Source organism: Dasypus novemcinctus, chromosome 14 (assembly GCF_030445035.2).
Source record: "Dasypus novemcinctus isolate mDasNov1 chromosome 14, mDasNov1.1.hap2, whole genome shotgun sequence".
NCBI classification, from domain to species: domain Eukaryota; kingdom Metazoa; phylum Chordata; class Mammalia; order Cingulata; family Dasypodidae; genus Dasypus; species Dasypus novemcinctus.
In genome coordinates this window covers 65,318,209-65,334,026 of record NC_080686.1, presented here as the reverse complement: position 1 = coordinate 65,334,026, position 15,818 = coordinate 65,318,209, and the positions used below count along the sequence as shown (strand labels likewise).

Below are 15,818 nucleotides of genomic sequence, written 5' to 3'. Positions count from 1 at the left end.
TTTTCCCTTCAAACATATTTTACAGGATCCCAGAGGTTTCCTGTGTTCAGTTTTACCTTGGAAGTTCACTCCTTTAAGGTTTTTTTTTTTTAAGTACTGGGGCCAGGGATTGAACCCAGGACCTCATTATGTGGGAAGCCAGCTATTAACCACTGAGCCACATCCACTCCCATGAATGGGTTTTTCCATTTGTTTTGCTTGTTTTTTTTTTTTTTTTTTTTTTGGTTGGTTGGTTTTTAAAGATGCAGTGGGAACCAAACCCCACCCTTCCTCGTGGGAAGCAGGCGCTCAACTGCTTGGGCTACATCCTCTCCCCACTCCTTAGGTTTTAAGAGTTCCTCAGTGGTACTTGTCATTTTGAAGGGATTATTAACCCAGGAAAAGGCAGATAAAAACCATTCAAAAATCCGTCTTAAGTTGAAGGAACCCCTTGTAGAAGTGATGTATTATCTTCCTTAAAAGGAATTTTAAAAAATCATGAACCACTTAAATCAGGAAATTATTTGAAATTTCCACATTTTGTCTTTGTGTCGCTAAGGGACGGTGGTGGTATTGGGGGAAATTGAGGGGACTAGGATTGATACAAAATACTGCAAAGTCAGCTCCATGATCGTACTGTCACCTTTTGGGAAGGCCCTTACATAACTACCTTACTTCTCCAATAAAAGGCTATTTCTTGCTTCTTAACTGGTTTTACACTTCCACTTTAAATCCAACTGCGGGTGAAGGACAAGAAATAACAACCCCAAACCCCGAAGAGTTCGCAAAATAATTAGGGTTGCTCCAGGGAAATCAGTAAAAGAACGCAGCAGCTCCTCTTCCTTCCTACTTCCTCAGGGACACACGCTTACCCTCGGTCCCGAACGCCCTCCCCGCCCCGGCGGGATCGCCCCTCCGCAGCCTCCTTCCCGAACACGTGCTCTCCGGAACACTCACTCCGGAGATATCCCACCCCCCTCCGAGGGCTGGGCTCGGGAGCCGACCCGGCCAATCCGCACGCGCCTTACAGCGTCGTGGCCAGACAACGTTGAGCCGCCCAATGGAAAAGGCCTTACCGCCCGTTTCCCGGAGCCCCGCCCCCTCGCAGCCGTGCCCCCGCCCGCCGGTCGCCTCCCTCCTCCTCCTCCCGTTCGCCCCTCCCCCGCCCCTCCGGAGCGGAGCCTGCGAGACCGAGAAACTGGGGCAGAAGTGAAGATGGCGGCGGCGGTGCTGGCGGCGGCGGCGGCGGCTTCTCGCCAGTGACGCGCGGTGCGGGCTCATCTTCCTCGCCACCTTCCCTAGTCCGGACCCCGTCCGCCGCCGGGACCATACGGACCCCGCAGCCCGCCCATCTCCACCCTCCCCCGTCGCCCCTTCTCCCGGCTCCCGGCTGCTGCTGGCGGCGGCGCGCCCCGGGTCCCAGCCGCCGGCCGCGCACTCCTTGGCGCTGTCGCCGGCGGAGCGGGTGGCGTGTTGATCCACCCTCCTGCCCGCCCCGCCGGGCCGCGGACACACGCCCGGCAGGGAGGCGGCGGCGGCAGCCCCTGCGCATTTGCTTCCCTCCATTCGGGGACTGGGAGGCGGCGGCGGCAGCTGTGGGTTTTGGGGAGGGGAAGGGTTTTGGGGGGGGGGGGTGGGCGCGAGCCGGAGAGGGCCGTCCTCGGGAGGAGGAAGAGAAGGAAGCAGCATGACGTCCATCCATTTCGTGGTTCACCCGCTGCCGGGCACCGAGGACCAGCTCAATGACAGGTAATGAGGCCGGCGCGCCGGCGGGGGAGGGGCGCCTCCCCGCCTCCCCTCCCCCACGGGGCCGCGCCGGGGCGGGCGCGGTGTTTACGCGCCGGCCGCCGCCGGGGTGGGAAGTCGTCCTGGCTGCCCCTGCCTAGGCCCCTTCCAGGGCAAACTTCTCGGGCCTGGGGTCGGGGGGCGCGGGGGGAGCGCGGCGTAGCCGGGGGCGGCGGTGTAGACGTGAGAGAGCGCTGCTGCCCCCGCCCCGGAGAGCCGCTGCGGACCCGGTGGAGATGGGGGGCTCCGGCTCCCGGGGGGCGGGCTGTAATTACCGCCCAGGCCCGAGGAATCCATATTAGTCAAAGTTGAATTGAGACAGACAATGCGGATGGGGGATGGTGGAGGTAAAAAGAGAGGGAAGAGGAGAAGCCGGGCTCGGGGTTAAGCTGGGGCGGGCTCGCCCGGGCCCCCGGGAGCTCTGTCCCGAGGGGTGGCGGGGGGCTGCCAGGCTTGGGGGATCCCGGGAAGAGAAGTGGATTCCTGGCAGATCGGGGTGGGCGCGGAGAGGGAAGCAGGAAGCGCCATGATTATTGTTATTATTATTAAATTTGAGCCCCTGCAGTGAGGTTTGCCTGCCCCGGGAGGGGAAGAATTCCATAGGGGGTGGGGGAGCGGATTCCCTTTACTCTCCCTCTCCCGAAACCGTGCTGGCTGATCATCCTCCCAGCCCCTATGGTGCGAGCTTTTTTGTTTCTCTTTTTATTCTAATGATAGTGTTTTCCTCAGTTGTAATTTGACAGCTGAAAACCGTGCTTCGAGTCAAAGGAAAACTCTTACGTTTGCTGCTTTTCTTAACAAGCTGTAAATTTCTGGGATGGGTTTGCATGGGCGGAGGGGAGGAATCAGGATTTTGTGTGTGTGTGTGTGTTTCTTTCTTAGGAAGGCTGATTTGGCCGTGGATTCCTCCCCTTCTCTCCTCCAGCCTTACCTCCCAGTTTGGCTATTCAGTTGCAGGGCCGCATGCTCGCCCGGGAACTGAAATAAAGCAGGAAAAGTTCCTTCACTGTTGCAAAACAGAGACTCAGGAGGTTGAGAGAGGCCTCCATTTACAGCATGTATTCGAATCTAGGATTCAGATCTAATGATGGGCTAAATGTTTACAGGGTCAGAAAATGGGGCATTTTAAGTCTTCCCCTGCTCCCGTGCTTTCGCTGCCATCTCTATTTCTTTTGAGTATAGAAGGCCATCTGGTCCCAAGTTTAGAAGTCAGGTATAATTTTGTTAAATGACTCGGTGACATAATTTGCATGATGCCCTGTTTGTCGTTCGCTTCCAGAGACAGAGGAAGAGGCCTAACTTGCTGCAAAGATGCTGGTCTGTGTCTCAGTGTATGTAACCGCTTCAGGGTGGGCAGACAGCTTTTACGTCCAAAAGCTGACGGTTTAGTTTCCGTCACTGGGTTCGAATTTGTTTAATCTTGGCTCTAGCTGTATTGTATTTACAATGTTTGTGAGACTTTTGGAGTACTTTTTGAAAATGTTAATCATTTCGAGTTGTCACATAGTTCCCTTAAATACTGAGATAACTTTTAAATTATTTTAACATTTTATTATGTGATCCTTACTCATTTTCTTAGAGATCTTTTGAGATGTTAGCATAAGATTCTTTGTAAATTTACAACACCAGGCTGGTAGTGAGGGTAGGTCTACTGTCTTTCATAGAAACAAATTGGTAGTACTTAACTACTGAGAAAATTGTTTTCCATATTAGTCCTAACTTTATGTTATCAAGAATCCTGATTAGTTTATCAATTGGTAATGCATGCCAAAACCTATTTTACAGTTGTGTTGGGCACCTTCATTTTTGCACATTCCTTTTGCTTCACCTATTCTGAGAAATTGACAAGTAATATATTTTCTTTTACGCTACCTTCATCCATTCCTAGTACAAGCATTTCATCAGCTTTCATTTTTACTCCTTTGATATCTGTGTACAATATTAAGAATATTTAATCATCTTGAGTTTTCACTTCTGGAAACAAGTAAAAAGGCAAGTGGGTTTCATTCAGATCATAAAATGTGTGCATCATTGTGGCAGATATTTAAAAAATACAAGTATTGTAGGCAGAATTTTAGTGTTCTCTAGTTGTGTCTAAAGTGTCTCATCATTCAAGATTTGTTTTGTGAAAGCAGCATTTGATCATTGAGCTTATGACCTGAAGTTTTGAAGTAGTTGACTTGTTGTGGGAGCTGTTCTCTCTCTCTCCTTCCAAAAGAAATGATCCTCTTTGCATACCTAGTTGCAGAGTTATAAGATCAAGTTATGCTGCATTGTTTGAGAAAAATCTAAGATAGTTTGAATTTTGGGAACTTTTTAATTAACTACTACAAGTAGCCCAGAATATTTTTATCAGATAAAAACTTTATCAAGGTTTATTGAGTTTTGGTAATAGAATTGTGTACTACTGTAGCTTAATTTTTATATGAGAAACTTGTTTTTATGATAGTCAAACTAAAAACTAAAAGTTTGAGATGAAAAGGGTATAAATCAGTAGGCTTTATTCTTTATGTGAAAAGCAGTAAGATTGGACAGGCAGTATGGTACAGCACATAAATTGCTGAGTTAAAAACTTTTGGGCCTTAAAATACCAATATTCTCCAAATATGTTTTTTTCTTTTAATATCCACATTGTTAAAAGTTATATATTTTGTTTAGCATAATAATCTGATGTCTCAAACACCTAAAATTACTCAGCATAAAGTAAAATACGTATACCTGATAATTTGTTTTTATGTTTCCAAGCTTGTGCTTATTCTGTGATAGTCTACATATATGGGGTTGAAATTTTTACCTAATTATTGGCCCTCAAAAACCAAATAATGAATTAATGGAATTGATGAATATAGGTGTAGGGATGGTTAGGACAAAAAGTAGAGAAATTCAGTCTAGGATGTTGGTGTGGCCATATTGTGGCTTACCCACGTGATGCACAGAGTGGGCAGCCCCTCAGTAAATAGTCACTGATTTGAATAGAAACCATTCAGTGCTTAGATATGTTTGTGATATTTTGGTTTTCTTTCTGGTGAATTTCTTGAGTTAGTATTGTGTGATCCTGCTTAAAACATTGGATCAGGGCTGTGCTCCTGCTTAAAATATTGTGTCAGAGAAATAGTGAAACAATACCAAGCACATGCTTGAGGGAAGAGCTGGAAGTGGCTGCTCCAGACACCTGGAAAGTACGTAAGACAAGTCTTCTCACTATTCAGATGTATAGGAACAGGCCCAGAAAATGTACAGGATTTTTCCAAGGGCACACAAAGCTACGGGCAGGTGAGGTCCACATGATAGGTCTTCTGACTTCCTTTTAATTAAAACCCTTTTCCCCCCTAGTCCTAGACTCACTCATCCCACTATTCCATGTGACCTGGATTCCACATTATTTCTGCTGACTGAAGCGTCCCCAGCCTTAGCAGACACCTGTTTTGATTTCCCCTTCCCCTCAACCCTCCCTCTAGGACTCCTGTACAATTTATGTCTTTTGTCAGGGAGCTGAACCTTTCCTAGTACTAGGTGAGGAGAGGCCTTTTGAAGAGGAGGTGGGTGTGGTATGACTTGTCCCTGTCTTGAATTATTCCTTAGGATGCAGGTTGGCTATAATGCATACTGTTCTGTTTGCCTATATGTGGACTTTCCTTGTGAGTTTTTTTTGGGCATTGTAATTTATAAGCAGTCTGGATTGAGATTGTCATATAAAAAGGGTTTTTCTGTAAGAGCTTCCTCTTTAGATGCTATAAGGCTACAAAGTAAGATAATATAGATAGGAGTTTAAAATTTGGACTTCCTAAATTTGAGTTTGTGACAGCTCTGCTACTTATTAATGGTGTGCTGGTTAGGCAAATCATTTAACCTCTTAGAATTACAATTTCTGCCCCTCCCCCTACCTTTCTTCACCCCAGTTTCTAAATTAGACATACCCACCTCAGGGTTGATTAAGATTGTGAATGGGAAGACACAAATATTATAATGTGGATTCTGGGGTAAATATTGTGAAGAGATGGGTACTTTTAACAACTTAGTGTTGTCTGATATTTAAAGGGAAAAACAGGAACTCAAAGTAATTGCTGTAGAATATTCTTAACACTGAGTGCAGAATCCAGGCTTAGTCTTAGATCAGTGATTCCAAACTGGGGGCACTTTTGCCCACCAGGGGATTTGGCAATGTCTGAAGTCATAGTTTTGATAGTCACATCTACAGTGTTGCTACAGGTTGGGGGTGCTGCTAAACGTTCTACAATGCACGGGACAGCCCTCACGTAAAAGCATTGATTATCTGGTCCAAAAGCCTGGTCTAGAATACTTGAATATATATACATATGAAAATACAGGCATACCTCGGTGATATTGCAGGCTCAGTTCTAGACCACCACAATGAAGTGAATATTACAATAAAGGAAGTTACATGAATTTTTTTGGTTTCTTGGTACATGTAAAAGATATGTTTACGTTATAACATTATAATCTATTAAGCCTGAAACAGCATTATGTCTAAAAAAACACAATGTATGTATCTTAATTAAAATGTGACAAACATGAAGTGTGGGCACATGCTGTTGGAAAAATGGCACCTACTGATAGACTTGCTCACCACAGGGTTGCCACAAACCTTCAATTTGTAAAAAACGCAGTATCTATGAAGCGCAGTGAAGTGATGCACAGTGAACTGAGGTATGCCTGTAAACAGAAATGTCTCAAATTATGACTACTTATATTTAAGTTAAATAAAATTCCAAAATCAGTTTTTCAGTCATGCTGGCTACGTTTCAATTATTCAATAGCCACACATGGTTAGCGGCTACCAAATTGGATGATGTAGATAAAGAACATTGCCATAATCACAGGGAGTTCCACGTCTAAAGCATTGACATAAAAGTGCTTTTGCACAGGGCATACATGGCATTTGGTAAGTGCTCAGTATTTTTATTAGGAACTGTTGAATTTTAAGGATTCAGGCATATCCTTGTCCTCCCAGTAGGAGCCAGAAAATATGCTAGAAATTACATGGAGCTGAACAAAGGTTGTGGTGGGTAGAGGTTTTCTGTAGGTGAGAGCTGCCTGAAATTTCAGTGTGCTACACTGGAAAACACAAGTATTAGGCTGTGTGGGATAGAGCATCACATCACCAAACCAGTGGGAGATCTCACTATTTGATTATTGAGATTGTTAACTAGAAACAATAATACTAGAAAGTCTGCACTGGAAAAGTACAGTCAGGCTTAACTAAAATGATTAAATGAAGTTGCTTAGGGAAAGTAAGATTAAAGACAGGGTATGTAATGGCCAAACAAAACATTGAAAATCAAAACAAGCAAGGGCAGATAATTTTATAAATCAGGAAATCAGTGGCTAAATCATAGGCCTAGAAGTAAACACAGATACTTGTGAAATAAATTACATGGTGCATGAGAGCACAACTATGATAATGGGATGAAATTCAGAAAGGTCAGGATTTTTTTTTCCTTAACAATTGGGTTATTTAGGAAGTAGTCTCTCAAGGAAAATTTAATCACTGTCTTAAATTGCACTTAAATTTAAGTCTTAGGGTATATATTGAAGAGAATAATTTTATATTTCAGGAGTATGTAATTATGTCTTCTTTTTCTTGTTTTTATCATACATGTGCATGATTAAGAAAATAAACTCCAATTTTATTCAGTTTCTGACCAATTTTAGTCAGTTTCTGTCATCTTTACACTGACTTTCTGATCAAATGAAAATAATGTTCTCTTGGTTTATTTTGATAATTGATTTTTTTAAACTAACTTACACTTTTATATTTTTTGTTAGAGAAGATGTGGGTTTAATATTTTATTTTTAGTTTCCTCCTGTATAGTATTTTTATTTTAATTAATTAATTAATTAATTTGAAGTACCGGGACCTGTGATTATGCCTGGACCTCATATGTGGGAAGCCAGCATGCAACTGTTGAGCCACATTGGCTCCCCTGAGTTGTTTTTCTCATTCGTTTTGCATGTTGTTTGTTTTTTTATTTTTTTTTAGGAGGCACTTGGGATGGAACGGGGACCTCCCATGTGGGAAGCAGGCACTCACTGTTTGAGCCACATCTGCTATCCCCTGTATAGTATTCATATAGTGTTTTAAGGTTTTTATTATGAAAAATTTCAGACACGAAAGTAGAGATGATAGTATTAATATAATGAACACCCATGTACCTATCATCTAACCACATCAGTTATCATCTTATGGCCAGCTTGGTTTCATGCCTCTCCCCACTTATTTCCCTAAATCATATAATTTATTTGATAAGTCTTTAATATGTATCTCAAAGGTGAAACTTAAAAAAAAATACAAATACTTTAATATCAAAAATGAATCCTTTCAGATTTTCCTATTGTCTCAATGCTTTTTTTGATTGACTATTTTGATAACTTTACATAGTTAAAACTAATTAAGTTTATTATATTAGAAAACTTGACATTCATAAGAATAAGAAAACTATTTTATGTTTAAATTGTAGCCTTAGGAAAAAGGGCAGGATTGTGCTGGAAATCTTAAGGTTCCTTGCATATGATACTGTGATTTTTTAGCCTGTACTATGATAGCTTTTTATCAGCAAGTCACTTTAATTGTTATATAATGATGGTAAGATAGAATTCTTTAAATTAAGTGATTTTTCCATGGGGCAAATTGAGGGCTAAGAGTTAATAATATGTGTAGTTGAGATTAATAGTAAATTAAACTGGACTGTAAATTAGAAATTATTCTCAGTGATCAAATTTCTCATTTTCTTGTATGAGTATAGTGGTAATAAACCCCTTTAAAGTGAGACATGGTGAATTTTTAGTAACTAGACTTTTTGACAGTCTCATTTTGTCAGGATATAGAGTAAAATATTAAAATTTAATGTTATTTCACGTGTAAATATACAATTTGTCTTACCCAAATAGCAAAAGTACGTTATTTGTTCGGTTTCTGATAGTATCATTCACCTTAATAAAATGCTTTCAACTTTCTTTAATCTTATTTTCTAAATCAGAGTTATCGCGGTGTAGTTTATGTACAATAAAATATACCCATTTTTAGTGTACAGTTTGCTGAGTTTTGGCAGATGGATACAGTTATGTAACCACTACCACAGTCAAGATACATATATAGAACATTTTCATCACCCTTGAAAGTTCCTTGGTAATCCTTTGCCTTCTTAATTCCTTTCCCCTCTCCTCTGCCCCTGTAACTGCTGTTCTGCTTTCTCTCACTGTAATTTTGCCTTTTTAAAGAATATCAAAGAAGTGGAATCATATGTCTGGTTTCTTTCACTTAGCATAATGCTTTTGAGAATCCTTCATGTTGTAGTGTATGTAAGTAGTTTCTTTTGTTCGAGTGGATAGTATTTCATTGTATGGATATACCACAATTGTTTTTTATACATTCTGGAGCTGATGGAAATTTGGGTTGTTTACAGTTTCTAGCTATTCCTTGGTCTTCATTTTTAACACAATTTCTTGGCATAGAACATTTACATAGAAAATTTGGAAAATACAGGAGGTCAAATTAAAAAGTCTGACATAGAGCCATCACTGTTAAGTTTTGGTGACTTTCCAGGTCTCTGTTTTTGAACATAGTTTTTTTTGGCCTATTTTTATATATTTGTGATCATCTTATTAAAACTGTATCTCACATTTTTTTGAATTTAATGTTTTACAGTATTTTTCATAGGAAGAAACCATGTATACTAAAAAAATTCATTTTTCTCATAGCAAATTTTCATGTTAAAAAGTACAGGGAGTAAATATGGCTCAAGCTGTAGAGTGCCTGCTTCCCACATGGGAGGTCCTGGGTTTGGCCTGGTGCCTCCTAAAAACAAAACAAAAAACAACAACAAGCAAACAAATGAAAAAACCAACTCGGGGAGACTACGTAGTTCAGTGGTTAAGCACCAACTTCTCACATAAAAGTTTCTGGTTCAGTCCCCAGCCCTGGTACCTAAACAAACAAACAAACAAAGTTAGAATATGTAAAGAGGTATTTTAGAATTCCCTTAAATGTAGTTGTGGACTGCTGTAGTTCTAGTTATAAAGATTATAATTAGTATAGTCCATTTGAATTGAATGAGTTAATAGATATATTTTTATCCTTTTCCTTATCAGTTCAGACCCCATTTTTGCAGTAAGGGAGAAAAAGTGTTAAGACCTTACTATACTACTCCACTGTAATTGGAGGGCTCAAAAGACAAGGTGTTCTTTACATGAAATCAGATACCAGGTCTACCTTACAGACCCCTGGAACTCCAGAGGTGGTCTTTGTGTGAGCATCTCCAAGACCCTCTTAGGGACGTGGTGGAAATTCAACTTTGGCAGCCTGCTTGATGTGGTAAGAGAAGTGGAGGATGATGGATTTTGTATGCCTTGAGTAAAAGCTAAACTTGGGATTAGGTAGTTACTTTGATAGAGTCTAGTTAAGAAGGAGAAAATACGGTAAGATTATTTTAATGTCTAATGATGAAAACAGTTTTGTATGAAAAAGGCTTTTGGGGGAGGGATTCTGAGTTCATGTGACTGATCACGTCTTGTGGTCTAGTTAAGAACTAGGGGTCCATGGACCCCCAAGGAGTCAGTGGAAATAATTTAGGGTGTCCATGAGCTTGAATTGAAAAAAATCAACTGGATTAGATGTCCAACCTGACATGTGTTGCCTTGTCAAATACTGCACCACAGTTTAATATTCTTATTCAAGATAAACAACAGTCTGCATATTGACATGTCTTTAAAAAATAAAATTTAACTCTAACTTTTTAATATTTTTGATATATAGGAATATTTAATTTAAGAAAGAAGGACATGTATATAGTAGTATATCATGTTTTTTATTTTAGTAGTTGCATTTCAATATATGTAACTGATTTCCTTTGTAATTTTATTTTATGCATTTAAAAACGTTCAATGTGGGGATGTGTTGGTGTGGGTGTGATATATTTATTAAATAATACACAGTATTGTGTGGATTTAGTATGATTTTTATTTTGAGGTACTATGTTCTGAGTGCACTGGATAACTGCCTGCAAAAAGGTTGGTAAGGATGGCAGAGATGGTTTTGTGATGCTGTGGGAAAACTCAGATTTCTGAATGTTTGCCGAAAATGACTGGACAGACACTGAACAGACACTGAACCGTTTTAGGTTATCAGGTATTGAAATTATGGAAAGTTGTAAAACATAATTTTGTATTATCCTAGGATTTAATTTATAGACATGCCAATGTTGAGTGTCATAAAACTGTCTACCACTATATTCTGAGAAGGAGTCTGTGGTTTTCACCTGACAGGCAAAGGTGTCTGTGGAACAAAAAAGGTTAAGATCCTCTGTTCTAGTGACTTTGTTTCTTGTCCAAAAGTAAATCTGAACTTGTCCAGTTGCTCTGTAGCGTCATTTTTGGCATTTAGAAATACTAACTCTTTAAAGGAAGCACCAGTTGAGTGATTTTTCTTAAATCATGTGCAAGTCTAGTTTAAACATTCTTTATCTTAGTATGTATATATTTCTAGTGGAGTTTAAACTTAAGCCTTCATCTCCAGGAAGTCTGTTGATGTGTTTTTCTGCACAACAGGTATTCTGATTATTACACGGAGATGAGAGAATATTTGATAATTTTGGTGCTATGGACAGTGAGATTTTTTTTATTCTGTGGTTGTTTTTTGGAGAAGTATAGGAAATACTTTTCTTTGCCTCCTACAGTTACCAGCAGGGGATGAATCCAGATTGCAGGTTTGCTCCCAGTTGCTGCCACATGCTCTTAATGATTGCCGGTTAGAATTCTCTGTGATTGCTAAGAGGTTGCAGACCCAGGAATTGGGTGTCTTTTGTAATGGAGGTTGGCAGCCAATGGTATGCAGGTCAGAGATGACATGTGGGCTGATTTTGTTGGCAATTGCTCATTTGTCTGCCACTTACCAGAGCTACTGAAGAATACATTCAAAATCTGCATACAGAGACAGGAGTCAGTAAATTAGATTAGCAGCTATCCCATACCTTCCCAGAATATCTCTGGTTTCATAAAGCTCTGTTGAGTGGAGGGGATTCTAGGATGGTTGGTATTTTGCTTTCCTTCTCCAGGACCTCTTGGCTACTCAGAGGACTGGAAATCTAAGAAGCTTTTCAGTTGACATGAAGATTCTATTTTCCTTTGGTAAATTCTAGGATGTTCTTGAATGTTGATAGCATTTGGGGGGATATGTTTAAACCATTTTCATTTTTGAAGTAGAAAAGTTTTTCAACACTAATGTTGAAATTTTATAAGAGTAACATAAACTAACCAAATTGTAGCCAAAGCATTTATTGTGGCTTTTCTTGGGTAAGGGTTTTTTTTTGGTGTGTTAAAGCAGTGCTTCTTATAGTGTTTGCATAGATGACCATCATCAGGAGCAGCAAAGCTTAAGGTCCCACATTTCATTGTCTTACAATTAACTGATGACTACAAATAGGGCCAAACTTGCCAGTTTCTCACTGCCCCCAGCCTTCAGACTTCAGTTTCTAAAGCTGTCCTTTTGTGAATACGGTTTTTCTTATTACATGGTGTGTGTGTGTGTGTGTGTGTGTGTTTTTGGTAAACCAAAATGAAAAAGAAGGCTTGAGGCTAGAATAGTTTGTTTTTGTTTGCTTTTTTGTTTTTAACATGAAATTGAAAAAAAAAATTGGATCAAGTAGTAGAAATATCAGATCCTTCTTAGGCCTGTAAGATACCAGAGAGGATAGCTTTTTAAAATGGGTATCAGTGCTCACAGGGTTGTATGATAGTCTAGTTGGGAGTGAAACCATTCTATAGATGAGTAGCAAACTCTGAAAGACTGGTGAAAGAAGTAGTAGAGTTTGGCCTGTGTAAATATTTGCCATGCTTTTGTCTGTAGAGAGTTTGAGAGTAGTGGTAGACTAGTTTTTCTCTCTCAGGGAATGTTTGTGTGCTTCTCATGTACAAAGTACTATGCTAGGCTAGGGATGGCTGGTACTTTTTTCACTTGCCACACTGACTCTGATTATTGGCTTTCTAGAACTGTAGGCTGAGAAGTATTTCAACTTTTTCTGGCTTGCTGGGAAAGTTTGGAAGAGAGTAGGCTCAGGGAATGACAGGTGGGTGTTTCAAGGATTTTTTTTTTTTAACTTTTTATTTTGAAATAATTGTAGATTCACAAGAAGTTGCAAAAATAGTACAGAGAGGTCACATGTGCCCATCACCCAGTTTCTCAGTGGTAACATCTTAATTGTGCCAAGTAGTTTGTTTGTTTCTTTCTTTCCCCTCCCTCTCCCCCTCCCTCTCCCTCTCCCCCTCCTGGCCCCCCCCCCCCCCCCCCCCCCCCCCCCCCCCCCCCCCCCCCGTTATCTGTTCTCTGTGTCTGTTTGCTGCGTTTTTGTCCACTTCTGTTGTTGTCAGCAGCATGGGAATCTGTGTTTCTTTTTGTTGCGTCATCTTTTGTCAGCTCTCCGTGTGGGCGGCGCCATTCTTAGGCAGGCTGCGCTTCTTTCGGGCTGGATGGCTCTTCTTATAGGGTGCGCTCCTTGCGCGTGGGGCTCCCCTACGCGGGGGGGACACCCTATGTGACAGGGCACTCCTTGCGTGCATCAGCGCTGCGCATGGACCAGCTCCATACGGGTCAGGGAGGCCCGGGGTTTGAATCACGGACCTCCCATGTGGTAGATGGACGCCCTAACCACTGGGCCAAGTCTGCTTCCCGTGCCAAGTAATTTTGACATCCTTGTCTAGCTAGTTACTAGAGATGGGAGTACTTGCCCATTTCCACATAGGCATTTCTGAAAATCGTTTACTTCTCTGCTAAGATGACAGATCAGAAGAGACAAAATTAAAGAGAAATTGCTTTTCTTACATGCTGATTTTAAATTGTTTTTATCTGACACTGACCATGTGACTTTGAACAAGTGATACAAGTTATTTGCAAAATGGGAGTTGGATCAGGTCACATAGTTTTTTTTTTTTTGTTTCTATTTCTGTGCTTTTAGGATTGTGTTAGGGAAAAAGATTTTGTATTGTAGGATGGCTCTGAAGGAGAAAGAATTGTGTCTATTGTTGTCCATTTCTTTTACTTACATTTTATTGATGAATGGAAAAATGAACAAGCTAAGTGAGGAAAATCTTACTGTATTTTGTCAGTTGAGTTGTATACATTGGGATACAAAGTTCATCAGCCTATAAAGAATTAAGTATTAGTTATTCTTCCCTATAAGTGCTAGGGAAGTAAGGGTCTAATGATTGAACATGGCTGCATAGGAAGAGCTTTAATGACAGGATTGCAGGGTATGGGAATTGATTCATCCTCTCACTTCAGTTCTCTTGAACCTTAAGAATTTTGTATTATAAGCATTGAAGAAGGTACTTTCAGCAACCAGGGGTTTATCATATTGATGTTGATAATCAGAATTTTAATAATACTCTAGAACTCTTCTGTGATTATGACAACAGTTTATATGTAGACAATAGTTTTTTGTTTGTTTTAGTTTTCAGAAGATACTGTCCAGGAATAAGTAGGTAAGAAGGTATGACTGACTCATCAGGGCATGAAAACAGTTTGCTTCATTTAATAGTTTACTTAATGCTGTGAAAGAGGGTATTTTGGGAGTTAGCAAGCAAGGGAGAGGGTATACTAGAAGGAAAGTCTGTGCTCCTTTCTGTTCACACATTGTGTATCAGATTGGATTGACCCTGTGGCCTAGAGTGTTGAAAAAATACTTAATTTCCTATTATGCACTGCCAGCAAATATGTCAAGATTATTTGATTATATATTTATGTGATAAAACTATTTTAATGGTTATAGAATTTAATTTCAGATTTTAGTAAAAATTATATTTCTAAATTTAGATGTTCTGCTTAATCCTTGTATTTTTATCTATCTTCAGGCTTGTTTTATAAAATTGACATTTTTTATCAAGTATTACAGTTCTTATAGAATTTTTGAGTGATACTGTGTATCCAAAAGGAGTTTGTATACCATAAAGAGGTCCTGATGGGGAGAGAACTCTGAGAACTGGAAAGATACTGGATTTGGGGTTAGGCGGCTTGGTCCTTCTACATATAAATTGTGTAGTCACAGGCAAGTCATTTCATTGCAGTATCAGTTTATTCATCTGTAAGATGAGGGGGTGTATTTGATGTCTGAAAGTTTGTTATAATTTGAAATTTGTGTGACTGTAAGCCTATAGTTACTGATTTATGACTTATATTTGATGTATGTTGTTCATCTCTGCCATTGTATAGTTTGATTTTTATTTCCTGCCTCATACCTGTTCTTCTACCCCTTTCTTACTTCATACTTGTTCTAATAGATATTCAGGAGCAGTGGACAGAATATAGAGCTTTCTTAGCTCTTAGCACCTTCTTTGTCTAACTAGAGAAGAAAAAATCAGAACAACTCTTTTTTTTTTTTTTAAACTACTAATGATGATGCAAATGAACTTAGTTCAATCACATTACCTTTGCATTATGATTTCTATGTAAATTTAGTGGTAATTTCCATGTAGCAAACATGTTTTAAAATAGTGTGTCATAAAGCAAAAGCACATTGACAGGGCAGCAGACTTGGCCCAGTGGTTAGGGTGTCCGTCTATAACATGGGAGGTCCGCAGTTCAAACCCCGGGCCTCCTTGACTCGTGTGGAGCTGGCCCATGCACAGTGCTGATGCGCGCAAGGAGTGCCCTGCCACGCAGGGGTGTCCCCCACATAGGGGAGCCCCACGTGCAAGGAGTGCACCCGTAAGGAGAGCCGCCCAGTGCGAAAGAAAAGTGCAGCCTGCCCAGGAATAGTGCCGCCCACACGCAGAGCTGACACAAGATGACACAACAAAGAGAAACACAGATTCCTGTGCCGCTGACAACAACAGAAGCGGACAAAGAAGACGCAGCAAATGGACACAGAGAACAGACAACCGGGGTGGAGGGGGGAAGGGGAGAGAAATAAATAAATAAATCTTTAACCAAAAAAAAAAAAAAATAGCACACTGACAGCCTATCACCCCCTGTGGTTGAGTGTTTTCTCACACTTGATTCTGGTAGGTTGAGACTGTGGCTTTCTTTTTTGGGAAGGCTGTTGAGG

The 15,818-nt window shown here is 40.6% G+C and overlaps 1 protein-coding gene across 8 annotated transcripts in view; it reads left to right on the top strand.

The window, feature by feature from the left end:
- The first annotated feature begins 994 nt into the window (after positions 1-994).
- Positions 995-15,818, top strand: part of UBR5 (ubiquitin protein ligase E3 component n-recognin 5) — a 148,373-nt gene continuing 133,549 nt past the window's right edge. For 4 of the 8 annotated variants that reach the window (XM_058275843.2, XM_071207961.1, XM_058275841.1 and 1 more), the window contains exon 1: positions 1,092-1,728. In XM_058275843.2, the coding sequence (XP_058131826.1) occupies positions 1,667-1,728 (62 nt within the window). In that variant the 5' untranslated portion in view covers positions 1,092-1,666. Of the gene's footprint in view, positions 1,729-15,818 lie in introns of all 8 variants that reach the window. The other 4 variants (XM_058275842.2, XM_071207960.1, XM_058275844.2 and 1 more) reach the window with 2 other exon arrangements.